The sequence below is a fragment of the Callorhinus ursinus genome, unplaced genomic scaffold, assembly GCF_003265705.2.
Source record: "Callorhinus ursinus isolate GAN/ISIS: 27379988/994484 unplaced genomic scaffold, GSC_fseal_2.0 scaffold18, whole genome shotgun sequence".
Taxonomy (NCBI): Eukaryota; Metazoa; Chordata; class Mammalia; order Carnivora; family Otariidae; genus Callorhinus; species Callorhinus ursinus.
Window position 1 is genome coordinate 35,007,763 of NW_027397080.1, and position 25,615 is coordinate 35,033,377.

Consider the following 25,615-nt stretch of genomic DNA (forward strand, 5'->3'; position numbering starts at 1 on the left):
TGGAAATAATCTGTACCAGCTGGTGATTTTAATGTGTTCTTTAAAAACAAAAACAAAAACAACCAATAAATAGGTCAAGCAAACAGGACATAAGCAATGATAAAAGTTTAGTAAGCTTTAATACACATGGTAGACAAATATTTATGCTCATCTTCACACGTGCATCCTATTCATATACACAGAATTCGTATCTATGTATATAAACTTCACACTCACAAATGGAGAACGACGCAACACTTAACAAAACCAAAATCCCTTTGAAGATGAGTAAGGAAGAAAAGAACTAGGAAGATTGATGATTTTTTTTTAAACCCAGAGAAAACATGGAAGGAAGAATTAACGCACAGACATGATGGAGAGTAAGACGTAAAAATGATATTAAGTGTGACCATGTACAAGGAACTTGAAATTTTTTTTAAAAAATGGGTAAGTTTTGAGGGAAAATATGAAATGCCAGGATGGGTGTTGGTAGAAATGAACAAACTTGAATGAGCCAGTAACGTAAGTAAATGCCAATAGTAGCGGGAGCCCAACACCACTCCTGGGAGTGCCTGAGACACCAGCCGGTGTGGGTGGGTGTGCCAGTTTCCAGACACGGTGAAGCTGTCTACTGTGAATTGGTCCGGAATCTCTAAAAAGAAGAAAAGCAGCTCACCTCATTTCATGAGGCCAGTGTAGCCTGGTTCTAAAACCAGGTGAGGGTGCTACCAGGAGAGATTACAGACTCCTTACGTGTATGCAGAAATCCTCCTCCTAGATGTTTGTTACTCAAATACATATTTTTTAGAGGTTGATTTATTTGAGAGAGAGGGAGCACACACACGAGCAAGAGGGACAGGGAGAGGGAGAACCCTCAAGCAGAATCCCCGCTGGGCGCAGAGCCTGACTCGGGGCTGGATCTCATGACCCCGAGATCACAGCCTGAGCTGAAGCCAAGAGTCGGATGCCTAACCGACTGAGCCACCCAGGCGTCCCAGCACTCAAAAATATTTCAAAAATAATAGCAGCTCGATCCAATGGGGATTGCACTTGACTAAAACGCCAGGACAGTCTAACATACAAAATGCGTTGACATATTTGGGGAGACGAGAAATCGGATGATTGTCTGACGGAAGCAGAAAGAGCATTCTATAGAATTCAGCATCTCTTCAGGATATAAATTCTTGGAAAACCGGGGTGGGTACAGACAGGACCTTTGTGGACAGTGGTCATGCGTCAAGAATCTCTTGCAAGTCTGGTGGAGAAACCAGGGGCTCAAGTCTCTGGGCGAAGGCTTGCAGGCCGGTGACGCCCGCCCAACACACCCTGGGGCCCTGCTCCCTCCTCCCTGCGCTATCCATTTCCCTGGCCCTGACCCGGGAGCCCCCAGCTCTGGGTGTCCTTCCCCCGGGACGACGCAGTCTGGGAGATGGGGCCCCCCAGACGGACGGGCCTGGGTAGGGCCCCTTAAACGCTGTGGGAGGAGCAAACAGCTTCCCTGGGAGGGAGACCGGACACCAGCATGTCCCCTGCCCACCCCCCGCCCCTCCCAGTGGAGCTCCCCAGGCCCTACCCGGTGAGAGCTAGAAACCAGGACGTGAGGCTGTGGGGAAGAGAGAACCCTCCTCGGGGGCCTGGGGGCAGGGCTTGGGGGATGCAGAAGGGCCAGCAGATGAATGAGTATGACTAGGAATCAGAGTGAAAAGCATGGATATCCTATGAAATGTGTAAAACCTATGAAGGTTGGCAGAGCTTCAGCAGAGGCCGTGATGAACCAGGAAACTACCAGGTATGACATCCTTCAACGCGGCAACAAGACCCATCTGTGCCCGAGGGTTTATCTGGCAAAAGGATGCTTGAAGCCCCGAACCAGATTAGGAGCGCTGCAAGGGGCGGAGGGCCCCGATCTGGTGTGACCCCAGGCCCAAGAGCGCCCAGGGATGGGCTGACAGGTGACAGCTGGGGGGAGGAGGTTGGGGGTGTCTAACGTGGGGGGGGGGGCTAATGTTGGTATCAGTGGCAGTAACCAAGGGTGATGATGAAGTGTGCGGGTTTCAGGGACACCCAGGGCCCACGAAGGTCTGGGTGGAGATGCCGACCTGCATGCCTAAGGGGCAAGAGTCAAGGAGTCTGGGGGCTCTCATCATGGCGTGGGGCATGGGGAGCCCCAGGCACTGCTGGACACCTGGAGGCGCTGGATGTCTTTAGGGCTGCGGGCATGGCCAAAGTGCCCTCCGCCAGCCACCCGGGCCCTCAAGGGAGGTGGGTCCTCCCTGTAGAAAGGCCCCAGAATGTTCCTGAGTGGTCCTAACAGCAAGTGGGTGGGCTGGGACACCTTGGTGTCTCTTCCCACTGGGCCCCATTGGGGTTGGCTGACGTCCCAGGAAGCCTAGGTGGCCCCCAGCAATGGGCAGAGGCTCTTGGGGCCTGTTTCCCCGCCTGCAACAAAAGGGGCGGTGCAGCTGGCTGGGAGGAGGGGCTGGGCTAAACGGCCTCTGGAGACCCCTCCCAACACAGCAGGTGTGGCCGGACTCTCCCAGGAGGCTCTGGTGTATGGAGGTGGGAGGCAGAAAGGTCTTAAGACCAGCTCTGCTGGAAGGCAGGTCAGGGCAGCGTCCCCCTGGGAAGGGCCAGGGCCCAAGCTGGCCTGCTTTGCTTCCAGGAAGGGACCCCAGACCGAGCAGAGGCCCCTCGGGGGGTCTCGAGTGGGCACTGGCGCTGGGGTAAGCCCTGGCCTTCCTCTCTTCACTGTCCACCCGCCTGGGCCCCTCCAGACCGAAGCAGCCCGGCCTCTGCTTCCCGATTCCTCTTTGAAGGGTGTCTGTCCTGAGCTGGCCGGCTCTGGCTCTGCCCGGGCGGACCCAGCCCCCCAGCAGCCCCCTCAGCAGCCCCCCACTCAGCATCCGGGGACATCCCTCCTCCCGGCTAAGCATTCTTCCTGCTTGCTTGGGAGGTAGAGGGGGCTTCAGCCACTCTGCAGACCAGAGGCCCCGAGGCTGTGTCCTGGCCCTAGGTCAGGGCATTGAGGGCGTGGCTCCAGGGCCGTCCAAATCCTCTCTGCCTCATTCACTGAACCTGTCCCTGGCAGAGGGTGGGCAATAGACAGACCTGCCCTCCCCGATGGGGGTCTGCGGTGAGAGCAAGCAGGTGGGCCTCCCTGCGGGGGGGGGGGAGCGAGGCTTCCACCAAGAGGCCGCCCCCGCCCCCGCCTGGCGCGCTCGCACACGCACACAAATGCGCCTGTGCGCGCGCCCACGCCGGGCGTTGGGTGACGGCTCGGCCCGGCCGCGGCTCTGCGGAAAGAGCAGGGAGCTCACCTAGCTCACAGGTGGGCAGGTCGGGGTTGCAGATTCCCAGCCGCACAGGAAGTGGGTGGAGCTACCTGGGGCTAACCCCGGAGAATCCCTGCCCTGCAGCCGTCCCTGAGCCCTGACCTGTCTCATCTCCCCATCAGGCAGAGTTCCCGGCCGGTGCGGCCTGAGCTCTGAGCTAGGCCGGGCCCTCCGACTGCCTGAGGCCATGGACGTCACCTTGGAAGTCAATGGGGAGAAGCGGCCCACCCCTCCTGGCGCTGCATTCCTTCCCTAACCTGCCAGTGGGCGGGGCTCAGGGCAGCCCCTCCCCCTCCCTCGGCCCTCCCACCGGCTCAGTCCCCTCCCGCCGGCCCAGGGCTGGGCGGGGCAGAGGGCCGGCGGGAGGGGACTGACCACTTCCGGCTGGGAGGTGGGGAGCCACAGCCCGGCTTTCAAACCGAAGCCGGAGCCCCAGCGAGCCCTCACCCCAAGGACAGCACTGCCCAGGCCAAGAGGGCCCCTGGACAGGGGCAAGAGGCATCGCAGGGCCGGCAGGGCACGACCCAGCCTTCCAGCCTGGCCTATCAGCCAAGAGCCCAGGCCAGCCTGCCCCTCCCCAAACGCACGTCCAGGGCCTGGGGGAACAGATGGGCTGTGAGGGAGGTGGGTGCCGGGGGGACATACCAGCGGGGTCCCCAGACCCACTGGCCAGGCTGAGCCCTGCAAGGGAGTGTGTGGGGATGGGGGTCAGGAGCCACTGGCTTTGCCCGCGACGCGCCATGCGGACAGTCAGGCCAAGGCCACAGAGGATCATGGGGTGACCCTGAACAAGGGGGCCACACAAGGCCCCAGGACCTGACCCAGGCGCCCACACTCGGGGAGCAGGCATGGCCCACGGCACCTTGGGCATTTTGCAGGGACTCATCTGGTCTTCTCCTGGGTGAGGATTTCCATGGAAATCCAGGTGTTAAAGAAATACTTTAATGTCTATGAAAACCTCAGCATCTCGGCCCTGGCCCCACAGTGTCACCTCCCTCTGGCAGGACCTCCTCTCCAAAAGTGGGGCCGCCCTGGACGCCCAAGCCCTCTGTCCCACATGAGGACAAGGGAGGGAGCTGGGTCCACGTCCCGCACAACCGCCCTGCGGGAGCACAGGGCGCTGGAGGAGGGGCAGGGCTCCTCCCTGGGGTTTGGCCAGGGGTCAGGCAAGCTGGGGCCCCGAGAGCTGGTGTGGAGGATGCTCCCCGGGGGCGGGCAGACCGTGTGATCTTCCTCCCTGGAAGAGGCTGGCTCCGGCACTGCAGACCACAGGGCCTCGCGGGGACCCACGGACCATTCAGGCTCCTGGGACAAGCCCACCTGGTCCAGGAGCCCGGTCGCTCACTGGAGCGTGGATGGAAGCGGAGCTCGGTCTAGGTGCTGGGCAGGGCGGGCTACACGTCCGTCTCCACGCGCAGCCGCTCCATCCTGCGCACATTGCCCTCCACGGCCACGCGGCTGGTGATGCACCGGGCAAAGTCCTCAGGGAACCAGCCCATCTCCCCATCTCTCAGCCGCTCGCCATAGAACCATCCTGAACACAGATGTGGGGCAGGTGAGGGCAGGATCCGGGCACCCCCAGCCCTCGGAGCCCCTGTTCCCGAAGCTGCCTGGGCCAGGCCTCCCATAGGGCAGACCACCACCCGCTCCTGCCAAGAGGGCCTGGCTCCAGGTCACAGGGGCATCTGGTCCTCTAGCAGCTGCTAGGCCGAGACGCTGGTGTCAGGGGCTGAGCCGGCCCCAGCCAGCTTCACATGCCCTGTGCAGGGGGCCCCCCAGAGGAGCAGAGCCTCCCTCCTTCTGCTGAGGACACAGAGTGACAGAGAAGCTGATTTTGATCCTGACTCAGGGACGTCTGAAGAGGTCCTTGAGGGAGGGTGCCGAGGGGCCTCAGATCAGGCCCACCGTGAGCAGGTGCAGAAACTGCTTCCAGGGGGCCAGGCTCAGGGTCAGCTGCGCGCACCTGGTGTGCTCCAGACATTTGCGGGGCCGCTGGATTCTCCCTCTGGGGTCCACGCCGCCCACACCCCGCCACCACCCAGGCCCAGCCCCGCGTGCTCACCATCCTCCTGCTCCAGGACCAGGACCACGTCCGCCTGCTGCAGTGTGATCTCGTCTGCCTGCCTGGCCAGGTAGGCCTTGGTGATCTCTACCTGGCGCAGGTCTGTGGGGGCAGGTGGGCGTGGGTGTCAGCGACAGAGCTGTCCCTGAGAGCGCAAGGGCCAGGAGCTTGGCAGCCCCCGGTTGGGCAGTGCCCTGCCTCCTAACATGTCCCCTGTGGCCTGGTCTCGGTGGGGCCTGGGGGGCTCTGGACACGTGGCAGCTTCCGTCCAGAGGCCCCAGGACAGGCTGCTCCTGATTTCAGAGCCAAAGCACCAGCACCGGCAGAGGGGGCACCCGGCTTCTAAGGGGCAGGGCTGGAGCCGGGGCGACAGATCTATGGGCCAGCTGGCTGCCCCGCTGTGGCCTCAGTCGGCTCCAGTCCCTGGGCATGGGGCAGCATTCTCTCCCCGGCACGGAAGGGGAGGCCCCGGGACAGAGCTGGGTCCCTGTGCACGGACAGACACAGATGCAGCTCTGGGGTGCCTCGCCTGGGCAGGTCACCCTGGGGGCAGGCAGTGGCATGGACAGAGGGCCGGACAGTGCCTCCTAGCTCCATGCCAACCCCCTGCCCAGGCCCGGGGAAGGGGCTGTGAGCCCTGTTCAGGGTGGAGCAGACACTTACCTCCTTTGTTGGTGGGGCCCTGCCCCTGCCTCTCCCTGTGAGTGAGCGCGGTGATCCACCGGGCCCGGTCACTCCTGCGGGTGGAGAGGGGGTGCCTGAGGCCCTGAGGCCGCTCTCGCCAGCCTGGGGACCTCTGGCTTCACACGCCCCGCCCCCAGTGCGGCACCGTGGACGGATGGGGCATCACGTGGCTGGGGGTTCCTTGAGTGTGCCCCACAGCCCTCAAGATGCGACGGGCAGTGACTATGAAGGTTCACACTGCCGGGGCGCCCTTTCCTGAGCCCCATAAACCACTGAGGGACCACGTGTGGGAAGTCACAGGGCAAGAAGGAGCGGCAGGCAGGCTGACCCTGAGTCTCACCTGCCCAGGGTCCCAGGGTCAGGCGGCAGCCGCACCCCCACACCCCGGCCCACCCTGTCTGCCGGCGCTGGGCCCCAAGCCCACGGCCCCGTGTCAGTTCACGATTTTTAACCTTCAGCCTCAGCTTCCCATCTGGAGGGAGTATGGACACCAAGCCAGCCTCGTCCCTTCCTCCCTTGTCTGCTGAGACCCCGCTGTACTGCCATCTCTCTGTGTGCTGCCCAGCCCCCGTTCCAGATGGTTCTGACCTCACCACCCCCCCACCGCCGGCACCTGGGCTCCGGCCCTGCCAGCCTCCAGGCTGCTTCTCAGCAGAGGCCTCCTGCCTCAGGGCCTTTGCACTGCTATGCCTCTGGCAAGCCCTGCTCCCCAAACGGCACCGTGCCAGTCAGGCTGCCCCCACCTGGCACTCCCTTCCCTGCCTTGACTTCCTCCTTCGTTGGTGTCCCCGGACACACCCGACGGTCCGGCTGCTTGTCTGGCTGATGTGTCCCCCTCCCAGCAGTGTGAACTCTGGGAGGACAAGGCTGCCCTTGGCCTCTGCTGCAGGGCCCGGCACACAGAAGGTGCTCAAGAACTCGATGGCACGGACCCCTCCTCCCAGGAGCCCTCCCCTGACTCACGCCGAGTCGGAGGACAGCAGGATCTGCTCCTGGCGGCCCTCACTGTTGCGTAGCAGGGTCACTTGGAAGGGGTGTGGCACCAAGGAGCTGCGGCTGCCGCCACCCCCCAGCAGAGAGGGATCGGAGGGCTCCATCTTCTGGACCCGGATGTGGTCCACCTGGGCGTAGTCCTGAACCATGAAGCTGTCCTCGCTGCGGGGAGACAGGTGGGCGGCCAGATGTGACAGGGGGTCTGTGGGCAGCCTGGGGCCCCTGCCCAGCTGTGGGGCACGCAGCCAGAAGGATGCGCCTGAAACTGCCCCCCAGAAAACAGAGGCCATGTGTGTTCTCGTCCTTGTGGCCTGGGCGGGCAGACCCTGGTCTGCCGGCAGTGAGAGGCACCTGGCCACCCCACGCCACACGTCGGGGGATGCAGGCCGCTGCCAGGGACAGGTCAGGCCGGGAGGGCCCCCCCCCCCAATTCTGAGGTCAGAGGAGACCCAGGCGGCTGCCCCCACGCCCCTCCGGCCCCGATCGCAGGGCCACACAGCCCAGCACCCAGGGCAGCCCACCTCTTCTTCTTGGTGACCACCAGAACGTCGTTGAACAGAAATAGGTAGCACGTGGGCCGGCTGGCCAGTTTTCGGAAAAGCCCGGTTTCTTCTACCACGAAGAGCTCCCCACGCTTCAGCAGCCAGCGGGAGGCCGAGATCAGCGGGAGGGACTGGAAGGAAGAGCCGGAGCTGGGGGGCGGCGACAACCCCTGCCTCCAAGGACTGGGTGACCGGCCTCCCTGGCTGGGCCAAGGAAGACGCGGAGATGTGTCCTCCCCTCAGACAAAGGGTTGTTCCGCTGGCCGACAGGCACAAATGGGACAGGGCTCTGGGCCGAGTCCCGGGCCCAGATCCTGCCCAGCAACCAGGACAGGCCCGTCCTGCCTGCAGCCAGGCCCAGGGGCTCTCCTAGCACCCGCCGAGCACTGCCCCCGAGGCGGAGAGCAAAGGCCATGGTGGGGAAGCCTCCACACAGCCCTCACACCCTTTTCCAGACCCCTGTGCCCGCCCTCGGTCACTCCGTGGCTCTCCTGTCCTGCCCACAGCGCCCGCTCCCCCCGGGCTCCGGCCTGCCGGGCGGCCTCTGGAGGTCGGCAGCCCAGCCCGAGCGAGGCCAAGTGGAGGCCCGGCCCACAGAGCTGCCTCCGGGCCAAGTCCCGCAGAGCATTCCCATGGGGAAGTGTCTGTCCATCTGCACCTCACTTGCTATGGGACTTGGCCAGGGGGCTTTGGAGGGCCTGTAGGATATCTAGACCCCTCCCCAGACTGAGGGAGGCCCAAGACAGGAACTGGCCCCGACGCTGCCCTTTCCCTGTTCTCAGCGTGCTGTGAGGAGCCCTGGCCCGGGGCAAGCCCTCGGGGCAGCCCTGGGGGTGAGGACACAGGCCAGAGAGACCCCAGGCAGGAGGGCGGCAGAGCCGAGCCTCTGCGGCCAAGGGGGGCAGGAGTCACAAGGGCCGCGCCCTGGTAGGGAGACCGAGGCCTGGAGGGGCTGAGGCAGAGGCCCCAAGGCTGTGGCCCGACCTCGGAGGAGCTGGCTCAGGAGGGGTCGGAGCGCCCACCTTGACCTTGCCGAAGTCCAGCTGTGTGTGTAGCATGTACATCTGCTCCGTGCGCTCCATCTTGTGGGCCCCCTCATTGCACTGCTTCACCAGCTGCAGGGGGCCGGAGAGCAGGCTGTGCCCCGGGGCTGTCCTCGCTGCCGCCCCGGACGGGCTCACCCATCAGGTTCAAGCCCCACTCCCTCTGGGCCTCGGTTTCCCCATCAGCACCGTGAAAAGCCTGACATGGGTGATGTGGAAACCTGCCTTCGGGGTCCCCATCACTGGGGGGGCAGGGGCAGACCTTGGCTCGGTCCAGGTCTGCCCCTGCCCCGCCCTCCCCTGGACCCCCCTCACCTTGCTGATGGCCTTGAGTGCGCGGCTGGCGGCCCTGTATCTCTCGGGATGGCCTTGACTCTTGAGGCAGAGAGTCTGCAGAGAGGACCCTGCATGTCAGGCACTACGTACCTGGCTGCACTCGGGCCCGCGTGCGGCAGAGGCCCCCCCCAACAACACACCCAGGTGGGGGCCGCGGGGGGGTTGAGCGTCCAGCAGGCTCCTGCCAGGCCCCACGGGGGTGCACAGCCCCCAAAAGGCTCTGCCAGGTCAGGCTTTGGTGGGTGGGACCCTGGAGAGGGCACCCTCCCAGGACCTCAGCCCTTCCAGGCCTCAGCTGTCTTGGTCCAGTCTGGGGGGGCCCCCACAGCCTCTATTTCGACACTTCCGAGGGAGCCCCGGAGGGCCTGACGTCCCATCTGGCCTGAACGACAATCCTCCAAGCATGAGCCATGACATGCTGCCTCCAGGGGCCTAGCGGGCCCCGCTGTATGTGCATATGTTCACGTGTGTGTGCATGGGTGCCTCTCACCCCCACCCGCCCCTCGGCCCCATGAGCAGGCATCTCAGAGGAGTGAGCCGCTGCAGGGAGCTGCTAGAGCTCCATCGCTCCATCCACCGAGAGGGCAGTGAGTGGTGCCCAGGCTGGTTCCGTCTTGTCCACGCGAACGAACCCTGCGAACCTACAGGGAAGTGGATGCAAACCCACAAAGTGCTGGAAGGTTCCGGGCAGGGAGCCTCGCGGGTGAAGGCTGTGAAAGCCGACTCGTGAGGACCGAGGAGCGCTGGGGAGGGGGATGTGAAGGAGTGATGCTCAACCGGAAGCGGGGGGCCGGGCTGACCTCCTTCCCCGGCAGGGGTCTGTGCGGCATACTCACGTCCGTCAGGAGGGGCAGCCGGGTCACCCTCTGCATGGGGAGGATCAGGAAGGAGATCATAGGGAGACCCCCGCACGCGGGACGCTTCTCGATCTCCTTCAGGGCCTCGTGGAAGGCGGCGTTGCTGTTTCTGCAACAGAGAGCGGGGCTTGCCCTCATCTGCGGCGCAAGGCCAGGTGCAGCCGGCACAAGCCGGGCGGCGCACAGGAATGTGCTCCCAGACCCCGGAGTGGACCCCCGGCTGCAGGGAGGCCACGCTCACGTCAGCCTCTGCAGGGCGCGCTGCTGGTAGACCTCGTTGGAGCAGTAGGCGACGTAGGGGTGGAAATGCTTCTCGGCGTGCTCCTCCAAGATGTCGCTGATGTCCTCCACGCAAACCTGTGCCTTGTGCCGCTGCTCCAGGGCCTCGAAGAACCTAACCGGGCGAGAGCGCGGTGAAGGCCTGGCCATCCACCACCACGGCACACGCGGCGGGAACCCAGCAGGCGCGTGGGGGACCCGCCGCCCGGGAAGACCACAGGACAGATGAGCCTCTTAAGCCTGGAATAACTGGGCAAACCCAAGGCCACCTCCACTTAAATTCTGGCAGAGATTCCAGGAGACACGCAAACAGGCAGGACAGAGGACCCGTCACTCTGATTTGATTCCCTGGGCTTGGGTCAGACCTGCCTGGAGCCCTGGCACCCTCTGCCCAGCTTGATGTGCAGACGGGGGGCTCTGGGTGGACTCCCCAGCGGTGGCCACCAGGCCCCGCTTCCTCCCAGGGTCCCCTTCTGAGATCATCCTTGGCCACGGAGATCAGGAGGACGCTGACCGGGGGTGACCACGCTTCTGCTTCTGCGGACCACTGCTGCCACAGCTGGGCCTGGCTGGACCGGCACCAGGACATCTGGTGGACCCAAGGCCCCGTCACCTCCCCAGGCCCTGGCCAAGGCAGCCAGCAGGTCCTCCCCCTTCCCGGAGGCTCCTTGGCCCCATCCTGGCCTTCTGCCTCCTCCAATGACCGAGTCTCTCCCGTACCCGACTCTGAAAGCCCCGTTTAGCTGGGCTCCTGGGACTGCCTGAGGCAGTCTGTCTGGAAGATAAGACAGCTGGCTGACCTCTGGAGGGTGGAAAGCTGCGTCCCCGAGCACATATCCATCCCCCCAGTGGCCCGAACCCCCAACCTGGGGCTGACCAGGCCGGGGATGGCCAGCTGCACGTGCTCTTACTGCTTACCCTGCCCAGTGGGAGGGATGGAATCCAGCACTGTAACAGTGAGTCAGGGCTGGGGGACACGGCCGGGGGGGGGGTGAGGAGGTCCTGGGCCCTCAACAATGCAGGCACCACTGGGCCTGCCGTCAGCCCCACCTAGCACCTGGGACGGGGGTACCACCTCGGGGGGAGGACGGGCAAAACCCCACCCCCTGGAAGATGGGGGCCTTGCTCTGGTTACCCTTGGTAAGGCTGGTGCGGGTCTCAGGGAGGGCAAACAAGCGGTTTTGAGGACGGGGCTCCTGAGGGACCCTGCTCACCGGGCCTTGCCTGACCCTCCACCCTCGGGGGCACCATGCGTCCCACAAGGGGGAACACTCTGAGAGCCCCAGGTCCTGGGCAGCCCAGGCAGAGAGGGACTGTGTGTCAGGAACAGACAAGGACCCTGCCCCCTCAGGGAGGACTCGGGAGGCCCACAGCTGCCCAGATGCAGCGCCACACGCCTGTGCCTGGGTGGGTGGGGCCACGCTGGGCAGCAGCCCCCCAGGCAATTCCAAGGGTTTCTGAGAAAGTTCTGGGAAAGGTAGCCATGAGCTGCTGACCCAAGAAAACTGATTCCCAGAGAAGCCACTGTGAATGGCTAGGAGCTGCCAGGACCCAGCTGGGGGAGGAGGCTGGACCAGCCAGAGGCCAGCCAGAGGCCCTGGGGAGCTCAGCACAAATGGGACAGCTGGCCAAGTGTGGGTCCACACCCTCCGCTGTGCTTCAGGGACGTGGAGCAAAGGGTCAGAGCTGGGTGGAGGGCGGCCGCCTATCCCAGGCCCCCATGGAGTCAAAGGCTGCAAGCTTCCCCGGGCTGGTCACTGAAGCTCTGCAGCAGGACCCGTCTCCAGGGACAAGCTCACACCCCCTCCCCCAGCATGGCTCTGAAACTTCATGGGGGCAACAGGCAGTAGGTGCTGGCTGGGGCTCAGGGGACGGGTCTGAGGCTGGTGGGAATGAACCGGGGCTGAGCCACCTTCTCTCACGTGCCCCTACCCTAGTCCTCCAGGGGGCTCGGGGGACCCACGGCCTCAGGTGAGGGAGGGTGCTGAGGCATATGAGGGAGGGTGTCCTGCAGTGTTCGGGGGCCCAAGGCTGGTGGGGCTGAGCCCTCCGTGGGAGTAAACACGGACGCACACACACAGAGGCCCACGCAGGCCCCTCCTCTACTGCTGTACCCTGCAACCAGAGCCCTGGGCCGGGCACCAGGCACTGCCGGGCAGAACATGACCCGAGGCTGCAACTCGAGGCCCCTCTTAGCCGCTCCATCCCATGGCCACCCCACACCTTGTGGCTCGGCCTTCTGCCCCTGGCGACCTGGTGGGAAGGTGACGTCATCTAGCAGGTGCTCCACCCTCTCAAACATGCAAGGGACAGGGTGCTGGGGGCGGGGTGCTAAGCCTGTCACGGGGCCCAGTGCTCGGTGGCCTCAGGGCCTGAGGAGGTCCCTGTGCCCTCTTCCAGCCAGCGGCCGCTCCAAACCTTCCGCCCATGGTCCCAGCCCGGGAGGCCCCGAGATGCCGCCCTTGCCGTGCTGCCCCAAGGGCGGGGGGGGGTGGCCCTGGCAGGCGCGGCGGAGGGCTGGGCGCGGGCCTCACCTCTGACTGGCGCTCAGGACGTCCAGGATGTTGGAGAAGAGGTGGTGGTGCTCGGTCTGTGTCATGGTCGCCCGCAGCTGTCTGGACTGCAGGAACTCGGCCACCAGGATGCCCAGGCTGTGCTGGTACGAGAACTCCGACGTGAGGATCTCAAAGATGGCCTGGCGGGGACGAGAGCGAGCCGTTGCCAGGGCCACCGTTCCCCTCGGGGACACGGTCAGGGTGCAGGACAGGCTGGACCCGGGCCCTCGGACCAGACCTGGGGCGAGGCTGTGAGCCTGGCCGTGGGGACCAGAGCCCCACATCTGCACACGCGCTCCGGCTCAGCCTCTTGTGGGCTGTGATGCTGGACAGGACCCCCACCTGCGTCCAAGAAGAGGTGACGGAACCCCCCCCCAGCCAAGGGCATTGCCAGGAGGGGGTAGGCATGGCCGTGGCCGCCGTCCTGCCCCATGTGTGTTGTGTGGCCCACACCAAGTCTGGGGCACAGGGCTGGACCCCCGCCCAGCCCCTCACCTCCTGCCTCTTGCGCTCCTCAGCAGGCAGCTTGTCCAGGAGGCCGGACTCCACCACCTGAGGAGGACACCGGCCTGGGGGTCACGGGTTTTGCACATCCCGGAAGCCCGGCCTCCCCTCCGAAGAGCCCTGGGGCCGCCGAGGAAGAAGATGGGTGTCCAGAGGGAGCGGCTGGCAGACGCCGTTGGGGTCGGGAAGGGGCTCTGTCTGCAGAGCTGGCCTGGGCGCTGACAGGCATGCCGGGGACAGGGCCACAACTCAGACACACTGGCCCGGGCGAGTCTGCGCCCTACCCAGGAGGTCCGGGCTGACGGTCCAGCTCTCCATGCTGTCAGGCCCTGGGGCCGCCAGGTGGCTAATCCCCTGCCTCTTCGTCCGGCCCAGAGGCTGGGCTCCGATCCCCCAAGCTCAGGTGGCCGGGATCGTTATGTCTGGTGGCATGTCCTGGACTCTACCCCAACCCGGGAGACACACTCAGAGCTGCCCTCCCTGCCCACAGGCTACAGGGCAGCCCTGTCCCTGGGCCCTCCGGGGATGGGGATGGGTCAAGTGCGTGGCTGTCCTCCTAGGGTAGTGACACCTACCTCCCCGCACACCTGCTCAGGGCACCAGGACCTCTGTCCCAGCCAAGCTCTCCCTGGGGCCCCCCGCAGGCCTGCCTGGCAGGGACCCGCTCCGTTTCAGGTGTGGAGAGTGAGGTGGGAGCTTGGCTCTCTTGAAGCCGAGGCCTGGCCCACTCCCTTCCGCTCCTGTCTCCCCACTCGGACCCTCCTGGCACTCTCCTGGGGGCAGGGCCCTCGGAAGGGGGTCAGCCCGAATAGGGAGAGGGCAAGAGGCTCACGTGCGGGAGGCTCGTCATGTACACGCCGATGGCATGCGCTCCTCAGGGCTCCCCACCCCTCCGCCGTTGGACCCACGTCCACAGTGTCCTCGGGGCAGGGCAGCTCAGGGCGCACCAGGAAGGGGGCTCCCTGCTGCAAGCTAGGCATAGAGGGTGCTTCCGGAAGGCTCCTCCCCACACAGGAGGACCCAGGCTGGCTTTGAGGGACCAACCGCCCAGGGGCTTGGGCTCAGGGCCTCAGCCCACCATCCTGGCCCTACCTCTGGGAGCTGGCTCCAGGTGACCTGGACAGGCCGATAGCTCTTGACTACGATGGGGGCATCTGCCTTTTCCGTTCTGTCGGGGCCGGACGGCTCATCGAGCAAGTCATCGTCGGACTCATGGCTGGTGTTCAGGCCCCGCTCCCGGATCTCCTGGTAGAACCCGGGGTCTGGGGAGAGGGGGTGTGTCACCTGCAGGCCTGGGGGCTCTGAGCGTGCATGCCCCACTGCGAACCTGCAGGCGGAGTCCTCCCAGGGGGGCTCTGAGAGCATCAGGCGGCGCAGGGTCCCCCAGAGCAGGCTCCTCTCAGGCTGGCTGGCTCCCATGGCTGGGCCGGACCCAGCCCACCACAGGGGTGGCGTCCCAGTGCAGAATGTGGCACCTTCAGACCAGGGCTGAGCCGACGAATCCGAGCCACAGGGGCCGCCTTGGGTGGGGGCTGTTCCCAGGCTGGGCCGAGAGCACTGGGTGCTGGCTCCCCGGAGCCCAACCCTGAGGGGCGGTCTCCTGCTCTCTGGCTCTGCAGCAGCCCCACTGTGATGGGCTGGCGCCTGGCTCGGGGCAACCCCCATGCCCCTCCTTCCCATCTGAGACCTGCTCATCATTGCTCCTCTCCCTGGATCCTGCCCCCGGGCCTGTGGCTGTCCACAGAGGCCGGGGGCTGGCAGGGAGGGAGGGCCCTTCTTGGCTGGGCCCCCGCACCCTAAGCACCCCGCCCCTCACAGCCACTGGGTGCTGCATCCCGCTGGGCAGGCCCCTACCCCCCACCTCCCTGTGGGGTCCCATTGGCATCCCACCCCTCAGCAGGCTGACTCACTGCTCTGGGCCCTCCTGAGCCCCCAACACTGGGCTCACTGTATGCCTGTGAAAATAGGCAACGCATACAGCATGGGCGTCTACATCCCGGGGCCTGCGCCCTCTGGCTGGCCTTGGTCCCACCCACCCCACTACAGGCCTCGCACACGCATGCTGGGCAAACATCTCCTGGGGTCTGTCTGTCCCCTGCCCCTGGAACGGTGCAGAAGGGAGTGCAAGGGAACTTTCCAGACCCATCAGAACGACATAGTCAGATGAGTCACTGGGATTTCCCATCCCTGGAGAAATCCCTTTCAGCACGTTCTCCCTGCACTGCACCAGCCTCCTCTGGGCCCAGCCTGGCCCACGGGGACCTCCTGAGGTCGCCTCCCTGGGCCCCACTCACCATCCTTGAAGGAGCCCTTGTGTGTGCGTTTCCACCCCGGTGTCCTCTGTGCAAACAGGAGAGACACAGAAACGCCAGTAGTCAGCGGGGAGGGGAGGCAGCTGAGTCTGCAGCAAGCCCTCCACCCGGGGGCCCAGAGACCCCACAGCGCCATGTGTGAAGGCCTGCTCAACAGGAGGGGGCTCTGCCGGGCATCCAGAAGGTGCTCAATAAAGGCTGGCTCTTAAGGGAGGCCAGGCCACCGAGCAGAGGCCAGGGCCGGTAGGACGGGGTGGAAAGGGGGCTCAGAGCAGGCAGGGCAGGTTGACTGAGAGCTAGGCAGATCCAGGAGGGCTGCCTGGAAGAGGCAGCAGGACTGAACTAATCAGGAGGGGGTGCTCAGGGAAGTGGGGTGTTCCGACTGGGTGTGAAGGGAAGGCTGGACAGGTCTGGTTGGAGGGGCTGAGAAAGCCCAGGGGTGGGAGCTGGGGCCCCACGCAGGACCCCATGCAGTCTGGGGCCTGGGGCAGCAGGAGGGGCAGAGTCTAGCTCCCAGCTGCTGGCAGGACTGCAGAGACAAGCGGGGGTGGCAGGGCTCTCAGGGCCCCCACCTGCGGCCCCACCAGCTGCCTGCTCAGAGCCTGCCTCCTTGGCCGGACAGCTTTTCCTGACCCAGAAGCTGTGCCAGTTCCAGGAAAGCGAGACCTGGTTTCTCGAACGAGTTGGGGCCTGGAAACAACACTTGGCTGGGCTGGAAGGTGTGGTGCCCCAGCCACACCTGGCCTGCTCCCCCCACCCCAGGCCTCCCCAGTGCCCCTCCTGCCTCCAGGCCTGTGCCCCTTGCTCACACCTCTGCTTTAACCCTTTTTCCTCCGGACTGTCTCCCGACCCCGCCCCTGCCCTGAGCTCCCGGGGAGCCAGTCTCTCCTCTGGGCTCTGTGGGCCCCCTGCATGGCCCCAGCCCAGACATGAGCACCCCAGGGCACCCCTGCCCCCTCACTGCCCTGGGAGCTCCCTGGGGGCCTGCCTGCCGGGCTCCCCTCAGGACCCCGGCACCAGATGCAGGAGAACTCAGGAAACATCTGTTGCACCCTTGAACCAACAGCGAGTGAGCCAGCAGGCAGTTGGCCTGGTCCTGGGGTCTCCGGGAGGCACGGAAGGGCTGTGCCCCACCCCGGTGCTCCTCTCTGTGGGCTGGCGTGCCTGTACTGACGGTGGGCTTGGTTCCTCCCCAGGCCGGGGGCCACAGCTCAGTCCCGGGGGGAAGCCCCTGGCAGAGGCGGCCACTGGGACGTCAACTCTGGGCACACAGACCCCGAGCAAGGGCGCCCTTCCCACCGGCCCTGCGCCGGTCCCGATCTGTCGAGAACACCGAGGCAGAAGGGCCATCGGGCAGGGGAAGGAGGGCGTGCATGCAGAGAAGCCGTCAGACTTCTAAGCCCCGGACGGGGGCCCCTCAGGCGGACTGATCCAAGCCAGGTGCTGCTCCGAAGCCCTCCCTGGAACTTGTCCCACAGGCAGGCTGACTCCCCTTGGGGCTCAGAGAGAGAGGCCGTCCCCTCCAGAGGCTCTGCTCCCCACTGTGGCTGAGAGTGGGGACCCCAGAGCCTGGGGGCCTGGGGAAAGCCCTCGACCTTTCTGAGCCTCAGCCGCCTCATCTGTAAAATGGGGATGTTCTCACTCTGCTCACAGTCTGCCTGCCACACGGGACTGGGATAAACCGAGTCAGGTGCCTGCACGCAGTAGGTGCTCACTGGGCAGCAGCCGCACCATCAGGTGAGGCCCCGTCTACGCCTACAAGCTCCCGAGGCCCCTTGAGGCACGGCCCCCGCCCGTGTCCAGGCGGACAGGCCCCTACCTTATTCTTGGCCGGACACCGAGCAGAAGGTGGGCTGGTCTCCTCGGCCAGAGCCTGGAGCTTGGGGCTGAGCTGGATGGGGCCCCTCTCCCTGCCTGGAGCCCCCAGACCCTTCATGGCCGCCCGGTAGGATTGGTTCCGTAGGTTCCGTCTGAGCGCTCCCTTGGGGCCCGTGTCCACATCCATGTCGTCCAGGGAGAAGCTGGGGGTGGAGACGAACCGGGGGTCCCGCCGGGCAGCCTCCTTGCTGAGCACAGCTGCCCCGAAGCTCTGGTGGCGGGCTGGGGTCTTGGCCTTGCTGGACACAGCCAGGCTCCTGGGGATCAGCTGCTGAGTGCCCATCTTGAGGGCCGCAGGGCTCTGTGTGCTCAGGACGACGGCCCGTGGCTCCTCATCCTTAGGGGACAGAGGTGGGGACACGGAGGTATGGAGCTGGAAGGCGGCATTGTCCCTGACCTGCAGGGAGTCCCGGACCATGGGGACCCTGGATGCCGGGTTCCCCTTGGCATCAAGCCGTAGCTCTGAGTGGAAACGGTATTCCAGTAGCTTCTCTTCCAAGGAGCTGTCTGAGTGTCGCTGGGACATGCTGAGTGGCCACGGTGTCCTGGGGCAAAAGCGCAGAGGTGAGGGCAGCATGCAGATGTCCATCCCACAGCCCCCCTGCACACGGGCCCATCCACAGCTTCCCGGCATCGGCCCTGGCCAGAGACCCCGCTTGGGACGCGGGGCTTGGAGGCCTGGAGCAGAGCTGGGGATGGCACGGCCCACAGCCACCAGGACTCCCCAGGGAGGTGTGCGGAGGGTCGGGAGGCTCAGGCCTGCAGGGCCCCAGGCTGCTGGGACTGGGGCAGGGGACAGGCGACCACCCGCTTCCTCTGGTGGGTACACACACCGAGGACAAATCCCCACACTGTGGGTGCAGGCGTGGGGCAGTGCGGGGCACACAGACTTGGGGCCCCGCAGACCTGAGCTGCATCTTTCCTGGGCCTCTTGGCACCATTTCTTCCTGGTCAGTGAGAGCATGAGGATCACGCCGTCTGTGCTGCTCTTCTGAGGCCGGCTTTGGGTAATGTGGCCGTGACCCCAGCCTCTGCCTGGCCCCCAAGCTCCAGAGCACGCAGGGCCAGGCTCCGCCATGCTGGGTTAGGTGTATGATCCTACCCACTCCCAAACACGCCGGCTCTCTTGAGTCTCATTTTGCAAACAAAGAAACGAGACCCCAAGAAACCCAGAAGCCAGCCCTGAGACGGGGGTCAGGAGGCGTGGGTCACCAGCATCTGAACCCAGGCCGGTCTGATTCCAGACCCTTTGTCTTCGAGGCCCCATGTGGCGATACCACCACGGCCGGCTACACAGCCTTCCTACACGTCCAGCGACACACGTGCATTTTCCCACATTTACGAACCCGGAACAGGGCTCACGATCCCTTTCTCCAGAGCCTGGCCGGGCACGGTCAGGCCCACTCTCCCTGCGTCCCTTGGATGCCCAGCCCTCCTGGGTCCCTGAGTGCCTCAGACCCTCAGATGTGCAGAGCCCACTGACCGGTGTCTGTAAGCATTTGTGGGCTGGTTGTTCAGCCCAACCTGGCTCATCCCGGCTGAGGGCGCCCCGCCTTGCCGGTGTGGACGGGCCCACGGCCGCCTTTCCACTCAGGGCCGGGAAGAGCCAACGCCGGCCTCCTGGGCACCCACCACCCGTCACTGCCCTCTGCTGTTTTCTCCGCCTCCGTTTCAGAATCCGCAAGTGGGCGGAGTAACAATGAGGCCCGCCTCCTGAGGGTGCAGGAAGACTCCCGGCCACAATGCTGGGATGACCACTGAAGGCCGTCTCACACTCCTGCTCCTTGCTCCAGACCGACGGTCGGGACAGGCACCAGCTTAGAAGAACTTCGCAGGACTGGAGAAAACTCACCCTGTATCTTTTCCTTTTAAGTTTTAAGGAAAAGCAAGCAGAGCCACCGTCCGCACCCTCTTGCAGACACACGGCCTGTGTGATAAGGGCCTGGCGGGGGTGGAAGCCTGTTTTTCAGATGGAAGAACCACGTCTCCAAGTCACCAGCCCAGGTGGCTGAGGCTCAGCTGAGTTTCACCACGGTGCCCTGGGCCGCGTTTGCGGCAGACCTGGGAAGGGATGCAGCCCGTTTCTCCGAAGGCCCTGTGAGCGTGAGGGTGTCACCTGCTCTCTCCCACCCCGGGGAGCCTGCAGCCAGAGGCGCCAGGGCCTGTGCAGTTGAGGTACCCCAGGGAGGCCACCGCATCTGTCCCAGGACACACCAGGCAGGTCCCCGCCCGGGGCCCACCTCCCACACTCGCCGCGCAACCTTGCATCTGGGTGCTTCCCCTGGGAAGTTGCAAGCCTCAGCTCCAGAATCCGTCCCCAAGGGGCGAGCTGGGGGCTCCAGAGGGGCCTAAACCACAGTGCAGTCGGGGTGCCGGCGGCAGTCAGAAGCCTGGCTCCCCAAGCCCCCACCCCAACCCCCCCAGCACACACCACACGCTGTCTGCTAAAAACACCTGAGGGGCATGTGTGGTTGAGCCTCCCGGTGACAGGGAGGGGCTGCCCGCGGAGCCCCGGCCACCCCCACGCCCAGAGACCGGCCCACACATTCCTGGGGACATTCTGAGTCACCGGCAGCTAGGGCGGGTCACGCCATCCTGGCTCACCACCCCCACGTTAGCTTTATCTGCATTTAGCCAGGCCTGGTGGAGAAAGGAGTTTCTGGTAGACTTCGATCTATCTGCAGTGCAAGCGAAGCGCACCCCAGTGGGTGGGTAGCCCGGAGACTGGGAACTCCTGCGAGTCCTCTCTTCTACAAGGCACTTACTGCGGGTGCCTGCCACGCTGCTGCACGGAGCCCACGCCTGCAAAGCCAGCACCATGCCTGCCCTCCTCCTGCCCCGCCCTGTTCTTCCTTTCCCTCGTCCCCATCTGAGGCCCCAGGCTTGGGTCTTCCTGGCCCCGTCCTCTGGGCCTGGACCCTGGACCCCAGACCCTGGACCCAGCCAGGGGCACGGCCTCTCCCAGCGGAGGGCAAAGTCTGCTCTGCGGCCAGAGGTGCTCCAACAGGAACCAGTCGGGTGAGCCACTGCCGGGCGTGACCTCCGTTCCCAGCAAGGTGGCTGCACCCACAGGCCTGGGCTGCGACCGGGCCTGCAGGAGAGCACCGTCCGGGGCTCTGCAGGGCCTTGGCACCAGAGCCAGCTCTCGGGAGCTACCGCCCGCACCAGCACCCCTGTGTCTTCTTCCTCCTCACGTTCAGTTCACCACAAGTCCCTGGACACGGGTCCAAAACTCAAGGAGCACCGAGAGCCTATCATGAAAGGTCCCCCACAGGCCACTGCCCCAGCTTCCACAGCTTTCCCCCGATTTCTGCTCCTCGGAGAGCATCTAATGGCAGCCCCGCATCGGCCACACTCTCCTGGCCGCGTGGACGGGATCCCGGCCCCGGGCGTCACACCCAGGGGGCTGTTTGCGTTAGCTCAGGGAGCTCCACCAGCAGGAGCTAGACGCCAGCGCCCGGCCTCCCCTCGTTAATAATTCCCGCGGCTTTCCTCCTGCTCCTTCCCGCTCCCTTCTGCGGTCCGTGTCCCTGCCTTGTCCACCTGGACCATACGCTCGGGGTTTGCTCAGAGACCCTGTCCTGTCTCCCAGGCCCCCCCTTCCCTGCCCCTGCCCCCTTCCCGGTCCTTTCCTGGAGCCCCCCCATCTATCCCAGGCTACAAGAGGGAGATCTTTGTCCCTCGGGCTGGTCACTGGCCGAGATCAGAGCCAGTGGGAGATGATTTCTTCCAGAACCGAGGAGGCCTCTTCTCTGGTCTAGCGTTCCACTGCGGTGAGACGTCCTACGGACTCCGACCTCGCCTCCCCGGACTGTGGCCGGAGGCTGTCCCCGGCCCTGTGGAGGTGTGGCCCTCCCTTTATGGGGGAGTTCTGGTGTTCCGGGGGACAGCTCCAAGTCCACTCTCTGAGCCACGGACTTGCGCCTGCTTCCAACCCCGTCCTCGGGTCTTGCGGGTCTGGGCAGATGCCGGTGATATTCCGTACTTTCTCTCACGTTTTCTCCAGCCCCTTTCGGGGGCAGCCTGGAGCGGGCACTCCAGCCCCTGGCGTCACCTCTGCAGCCTGGCCTCTCCTGTACGCTCATCCCTCTGCCCTCCCGTGGGAAGGTCCAGCCTTTCCACCAAACTGGCATTGTTTGCCCCGTCCTGCAAGCTGCGGTCGCCTGCTCTTCGCTCAGAGCACCCTGACCCTGTTCTGTGATGCTTACAGTTCCTTTCTGTCCCTGGCCTGTCCCCGCCTCCTCTGTCTGGGCCTCTGCCGTCCTTGCAGGCACCAGGCTGTCCTCAAACACCTGGTGGTCCTACTGGGCTGTCTGCTTGGACCACGCAGAGAAGATGGCCTTGCGTTGGGAGGCCGGCGTGCGGGGCTGCGCGCACGCCTGTGAGCTGCTGCCCCGCAGGCTCCTTGGGCCCCCAGCCTCCCAGCGTCTACGCCCGGCGGCCTCTCCCTTGGCCGGATGGCTCTTCCAGTGTCCTCGCTGGCTTCTGGCCTTCGCCGGCTGTCCTGGGGCCAGTGCAAGGGAGGGGCCGAGGGCACAGACTCTCCTCTCAGCTGCCCCCGGGGCAAACGCCGGCCACACCGTCTGGGCAACAGACTGCGGACTCGGGTCACAGGGGTGGGGCTGCTCCCCAGCACAGGTGGCCCCGCAAAGCTCCTCCAGAGATGCCCAGGGCAGTGAGGGCTCCGTGCTGTGTGTCTGTCTCCCCGGAGAGTCTGTGGGTCCTTCGGGAGCAGAGACAGTCGTCCTGTTCACATCTCCTGTCCGCATAGAGTTGGGCTTGATCCCCACACTGACGCGTGGATGCTGGCTATCATGGAACTTGCCCTGCTCGGTGTGCCACATCCTCCCCCAGAGGCCCTGGGTCTCCTGCGGGTACTTCGCTTCCAGCCAGCAGAAACTACCAGGGCTGCATCACCAGGGGCTTCCGGATCCGTCCGAGCCACCGCTGGGGTGACTTTCAGGTGACTTCCTGCTGTTTCTGCTTGGCGGGGCGGGGGGGGGGGGGCTGGGGAGGCCGGTCCACTGTTGGGTCCTTGCAATCCATGGCTCTGAATCTCCCTCCACCACACGTGCAGGGCAGGAAAGGGGCACTTGCAACGGGGCATGGAAAAAAGACAACCAGTGGGGTCGGGGAAGGACCAGGAGACCCGACTCAGCCGGGCCAGGCAGAAGCTGCACTCAGCGTCGTCTGCGCTGTGGTGTGGCCTGGGCTGGCCTGCTGGGGCCCCTTGCAGCCCAGTGCCCCCCACTCCCTCGTTCTTCCCAACAGATGGGCTTCCTGGGACTCGGGAGGCCTCTCCCATGCCCTTGCAGGTAGGATCAGCCCGGCCTGGACCTGTGGCCCTGCCCACAGCCGCTCCCACAGCCAGCAGGACCCAAATCACTCCATCCGCGGGGTCTCTGTCCTTCTGCTCTGGCCCTAGGTCCGGCTGACCCCACCCTGCCTGGTGGGGCTTGACCTCTCCAGCACCGTCCGCCCGACCCTGGTCTTTGCTCAGGCTAACTCGAGCCACAATGATGGTCTTGTGCTCGGGTAATTCTGCCTGGCCAAGCTCAAACCTCAGAGTCACACAGGATTCGGGGGCAGGATTTGGCGTTGTGAGTCACAGTGCACAGCAGACGGTTCCATTTGCAAGGCAGCCAGGGGTGGCTCAGGGACTCTCAGCTGGGGCAGTTTTGCGCACCCTGCCCGGTGACACTTGGCAATGTCCAGAGACATTCTTGGAGGTCACAGCTGGAGCTGAGTTACCAGCCCTGCATGTGTAGGTAGAGACCATGGGTGCCCCACAACAAGGAATTTGCTGGAACAAATGTCTGGAGTGCCAAGATGGAGAGCCTGGCTTTGCTGACCAGAGGGCCCCCCGTTCACGGCGGGGGGCAGGGAGACCCACCTGGCCGCACCCAGCCCCGCACCCAGGCTGGCAGGGGGGAGGGGCCGTGCTGTGCCTGCCCTGGGCAGAAGCGTCCTGCAGCCCCTTGTTCTGCGGCTTCCAGGCCCAGGGAACAGTCACGGAGAAGCGCACCCTCCCGGCTCAGCCTGCCGCGCTCCCCGCTCCCCGCCCCAGGCCCACCCATTGCTCACTGGCTCCTGTCTCTCCGTCCAGAAGTCCCCTAAACCTGGCCCCCATCCCAGACTTGGCTGACGCGCAGGGTGTTTCCCTTTGCAAAGAAGCCCCAGATGGGAAATCAGAGCCCTGACTCCGACAGGTAGCCTGGCCAGGTGACCAGCAGGTGTCTTCGAAATGCTTTCTCCCCACTGTGTCTGTAGTTCCTCACTGACCTTCCTTCCGGAAGCTGCTATGTTCCCTGACAGGTGAGGAAACCAGGTGGGGTGAGGCTGTCTGTCAGCAGAGAGCCGGACGAGCAGTGATTCTCGCTGGAAATAAAGACGCTCTTACACACGGGTGGCCGCCCGCGCACGGAACAGCCACGGGCGAAGAAGACAAGCAGCCGCCGTCCATCTGGAAACCGAAACTAAAATTCTGGGCCCCAGACGCAGGGTGAGTGGCCGTGCCCGTCCCAGATCCCGCACACAGACGGCCGTCCTCGCGGGCGGCGCATGCGGGGCCCCCAGCCAGCCGCCGGCCTGCCTGTCTTCAGTGCCTCAAGTGCAGGTGAAGCGCTGTCCACGCGGGGTCAGAGACGAGCCCTGGGAGCCAGAGCCCGCCCGGCACGGGTGTCTCCCTCACAGGTGTCCAGAAGCGGGGAGGGGTCCTCTGCTCGGCTCGCTCCGTCTTATCTGCAGGTGGCTTCTGTCCAAGTGACTGAAGACCTTACTTCTTCCGGGCACCCCCAAGATCCCGCCTCCCTCCGGTCTTCCCCTCCAGGACTCCGGGGAGCCCCCGGCAGCGCCTTTCACCCGCCTGCCCGGGCAGAGGTTCTGTTCCTGTGGCCCGTGGGCAGTATCTGGGGAGCATCGAGAGCAGAGGCTCAGCTGCAGCTGACTCAGTACCCTCTGCGGGTACTGACTACTCCCCTTTTTACGGAGGAGGACATTGGGGCCCAGAGGGCTTCTGTAACTTGCCTGGGTTCACAGGGACCCAGGATTTGAACCCGGGGGCCACACCCCCAAGTACTAGGTCACGGGGGTATGGGGGTATGGGATCGGACTCTGCAGGTGCCCCCTGAGCCCCCACACTAGGAAGGGACGACTGTTCACCTCAAGGACAGTGGGAAGAGTCAGGCTCTCCTGGGCTCCAGGTCGGATGCAGAGATCCCCCCACGCCCAGTGCTGGGCTGAGGTCCACCCAAATCTCAGAAGGGATTCTTGCTTCCCAGATGCAGAAACGGAGGCTGGTCAGCAGTAAGAGGAGCCCACCGCCCTCAGGAGCTGCCCCCACATTCCTCCCTCCTTCCGCCCTTATTAGTTATGAGTGAGCAGGACACCCCGAGCCGCTGGGTCTGCCCCCCACACATCCATCACAGTTGGGGAGGCGTTTGTTTCTGGTTTGTTGGAGGGAGGGTCTTCATTTGGGGGGCTGCTAACTCTTGAGGCCAAAGCGGGTTTGGGCAGCAGATTCTTCAGAGTTTTGGGGGAGGGTGGTTTTGTCCCCCCTCCCGACCCCCATTTTCAAAGGTCCTGGGGCTCCCTAAGGGTCTCCCGGCTCTGATGTCGACACAGGAGAGCCTGCGACAGAAGCGTCCCCTCTAGGGTGCAGACGCGGCCCGCTGGGCTCCAGGGAAGACGGGGGGCTGGCGGTGGACGCCCGAGGCCGTGGGTGGGGTCCGGGCCCCGGGTCCAGCCGCACCGGTGCTGCGGGCTCCGTCCCCGGGGCAGCTCGGGCGAAGGGACGGAGCCGCGAAGTTTCGCCGACCCGCGCAGCTCTGGGAGTGGGGGCAGCGCAGGGGTGGAAAGGCGCCCCCGCGTCACCGGGCCCTCCCCAGGCCCCAGCTCGCTCACTTGTCCCCAGGCTCACCTGCGCCGCGGGGCGGAGGACGTGGCGGCAAGCGGGCGGCGACTCTGGCCGGTCTAGCCTGCAGGCTCCGCGCCCCGGCCGGGCGGCCGATTTGGGCCGCGCTCCAAGTCGCCGCCGGGTCCCTCCCAGTCCCCGCCCCTCACTTCCTGCGCGGCCCCGCGGGAGGCGCCGGCGCGCGCGGCCGTCCGGCCAGGTGGGCGCCCAGGTGGGCGCGCAGGCCGGCGGGGCGGGGGCCGGGCGGGGGCCGGGGGGGGGGGGGGGACGGCCGCGCGCGCCCGGGACACCTGTCCGTGCTGCCTGCGTCACCGTCCCCACCTGGCCGGCCGGCGCTCACGTGACCC

General features: G+C 65.1%; 1 protein-coding gene across 2 annotated transcripts; it reads right to left on the bottom strand.

The window, feature by feature from the left end:
• Positions 1 to 25,450, bottom strand: ARHGEF16 (Rho guanine nucleotide exchange factor 16). 2 transcript variants are annotated; one of them, XM_025857128.2, is made up of 15 exons: positions 25,275 to 25,445; positions 17,298 to 17,901; positions 15,461 to 15,506; positions 14,259 to 14,428; positions 13,158 to 13,214; positions 12,642 to 12,802; positions 10,070 to 10,222; positions 9,808 to 9,937; positions 8,951 to 9,025; positions 8,615 to 8,707; positions 7,572 to 7,723; positions 7,021 to 7,212; positions 6,037 to 6,110; positions 5,374 to 5,475; positions 1 to 4,845 (listed from the first exon to the last, which is right to left on the bottom strand). In XM_025857128.2, the coding sequence occupies exons 2-15, from the start codon at positions 17,880 to 17,882 to the stop codon at positions 4,706 to 4,708; spliced, it is 2,130 nt and encodes a 709-aa protein (XP_025712913.1). In that variant the 5' UTR covers positions 17,883 to 17,901; positions 25,275 to 25,445; the 3' UTR covers positions 1 to 4,705. The 2 variants fall into 2 exon arrangements, 1 of the variants encoding a protein (XP_025712913.1); XR_012381395.1 differs by lacking the exon at positions 1 to 4,845 and having other exon boundaries at positions 5,409 to 5,475; positions 7,572 to 7,796; positions 25,275 to 25,450.
• Between the last annotated feature and the right edge of the window lie 165 nt (positions 25,451 to 25,615).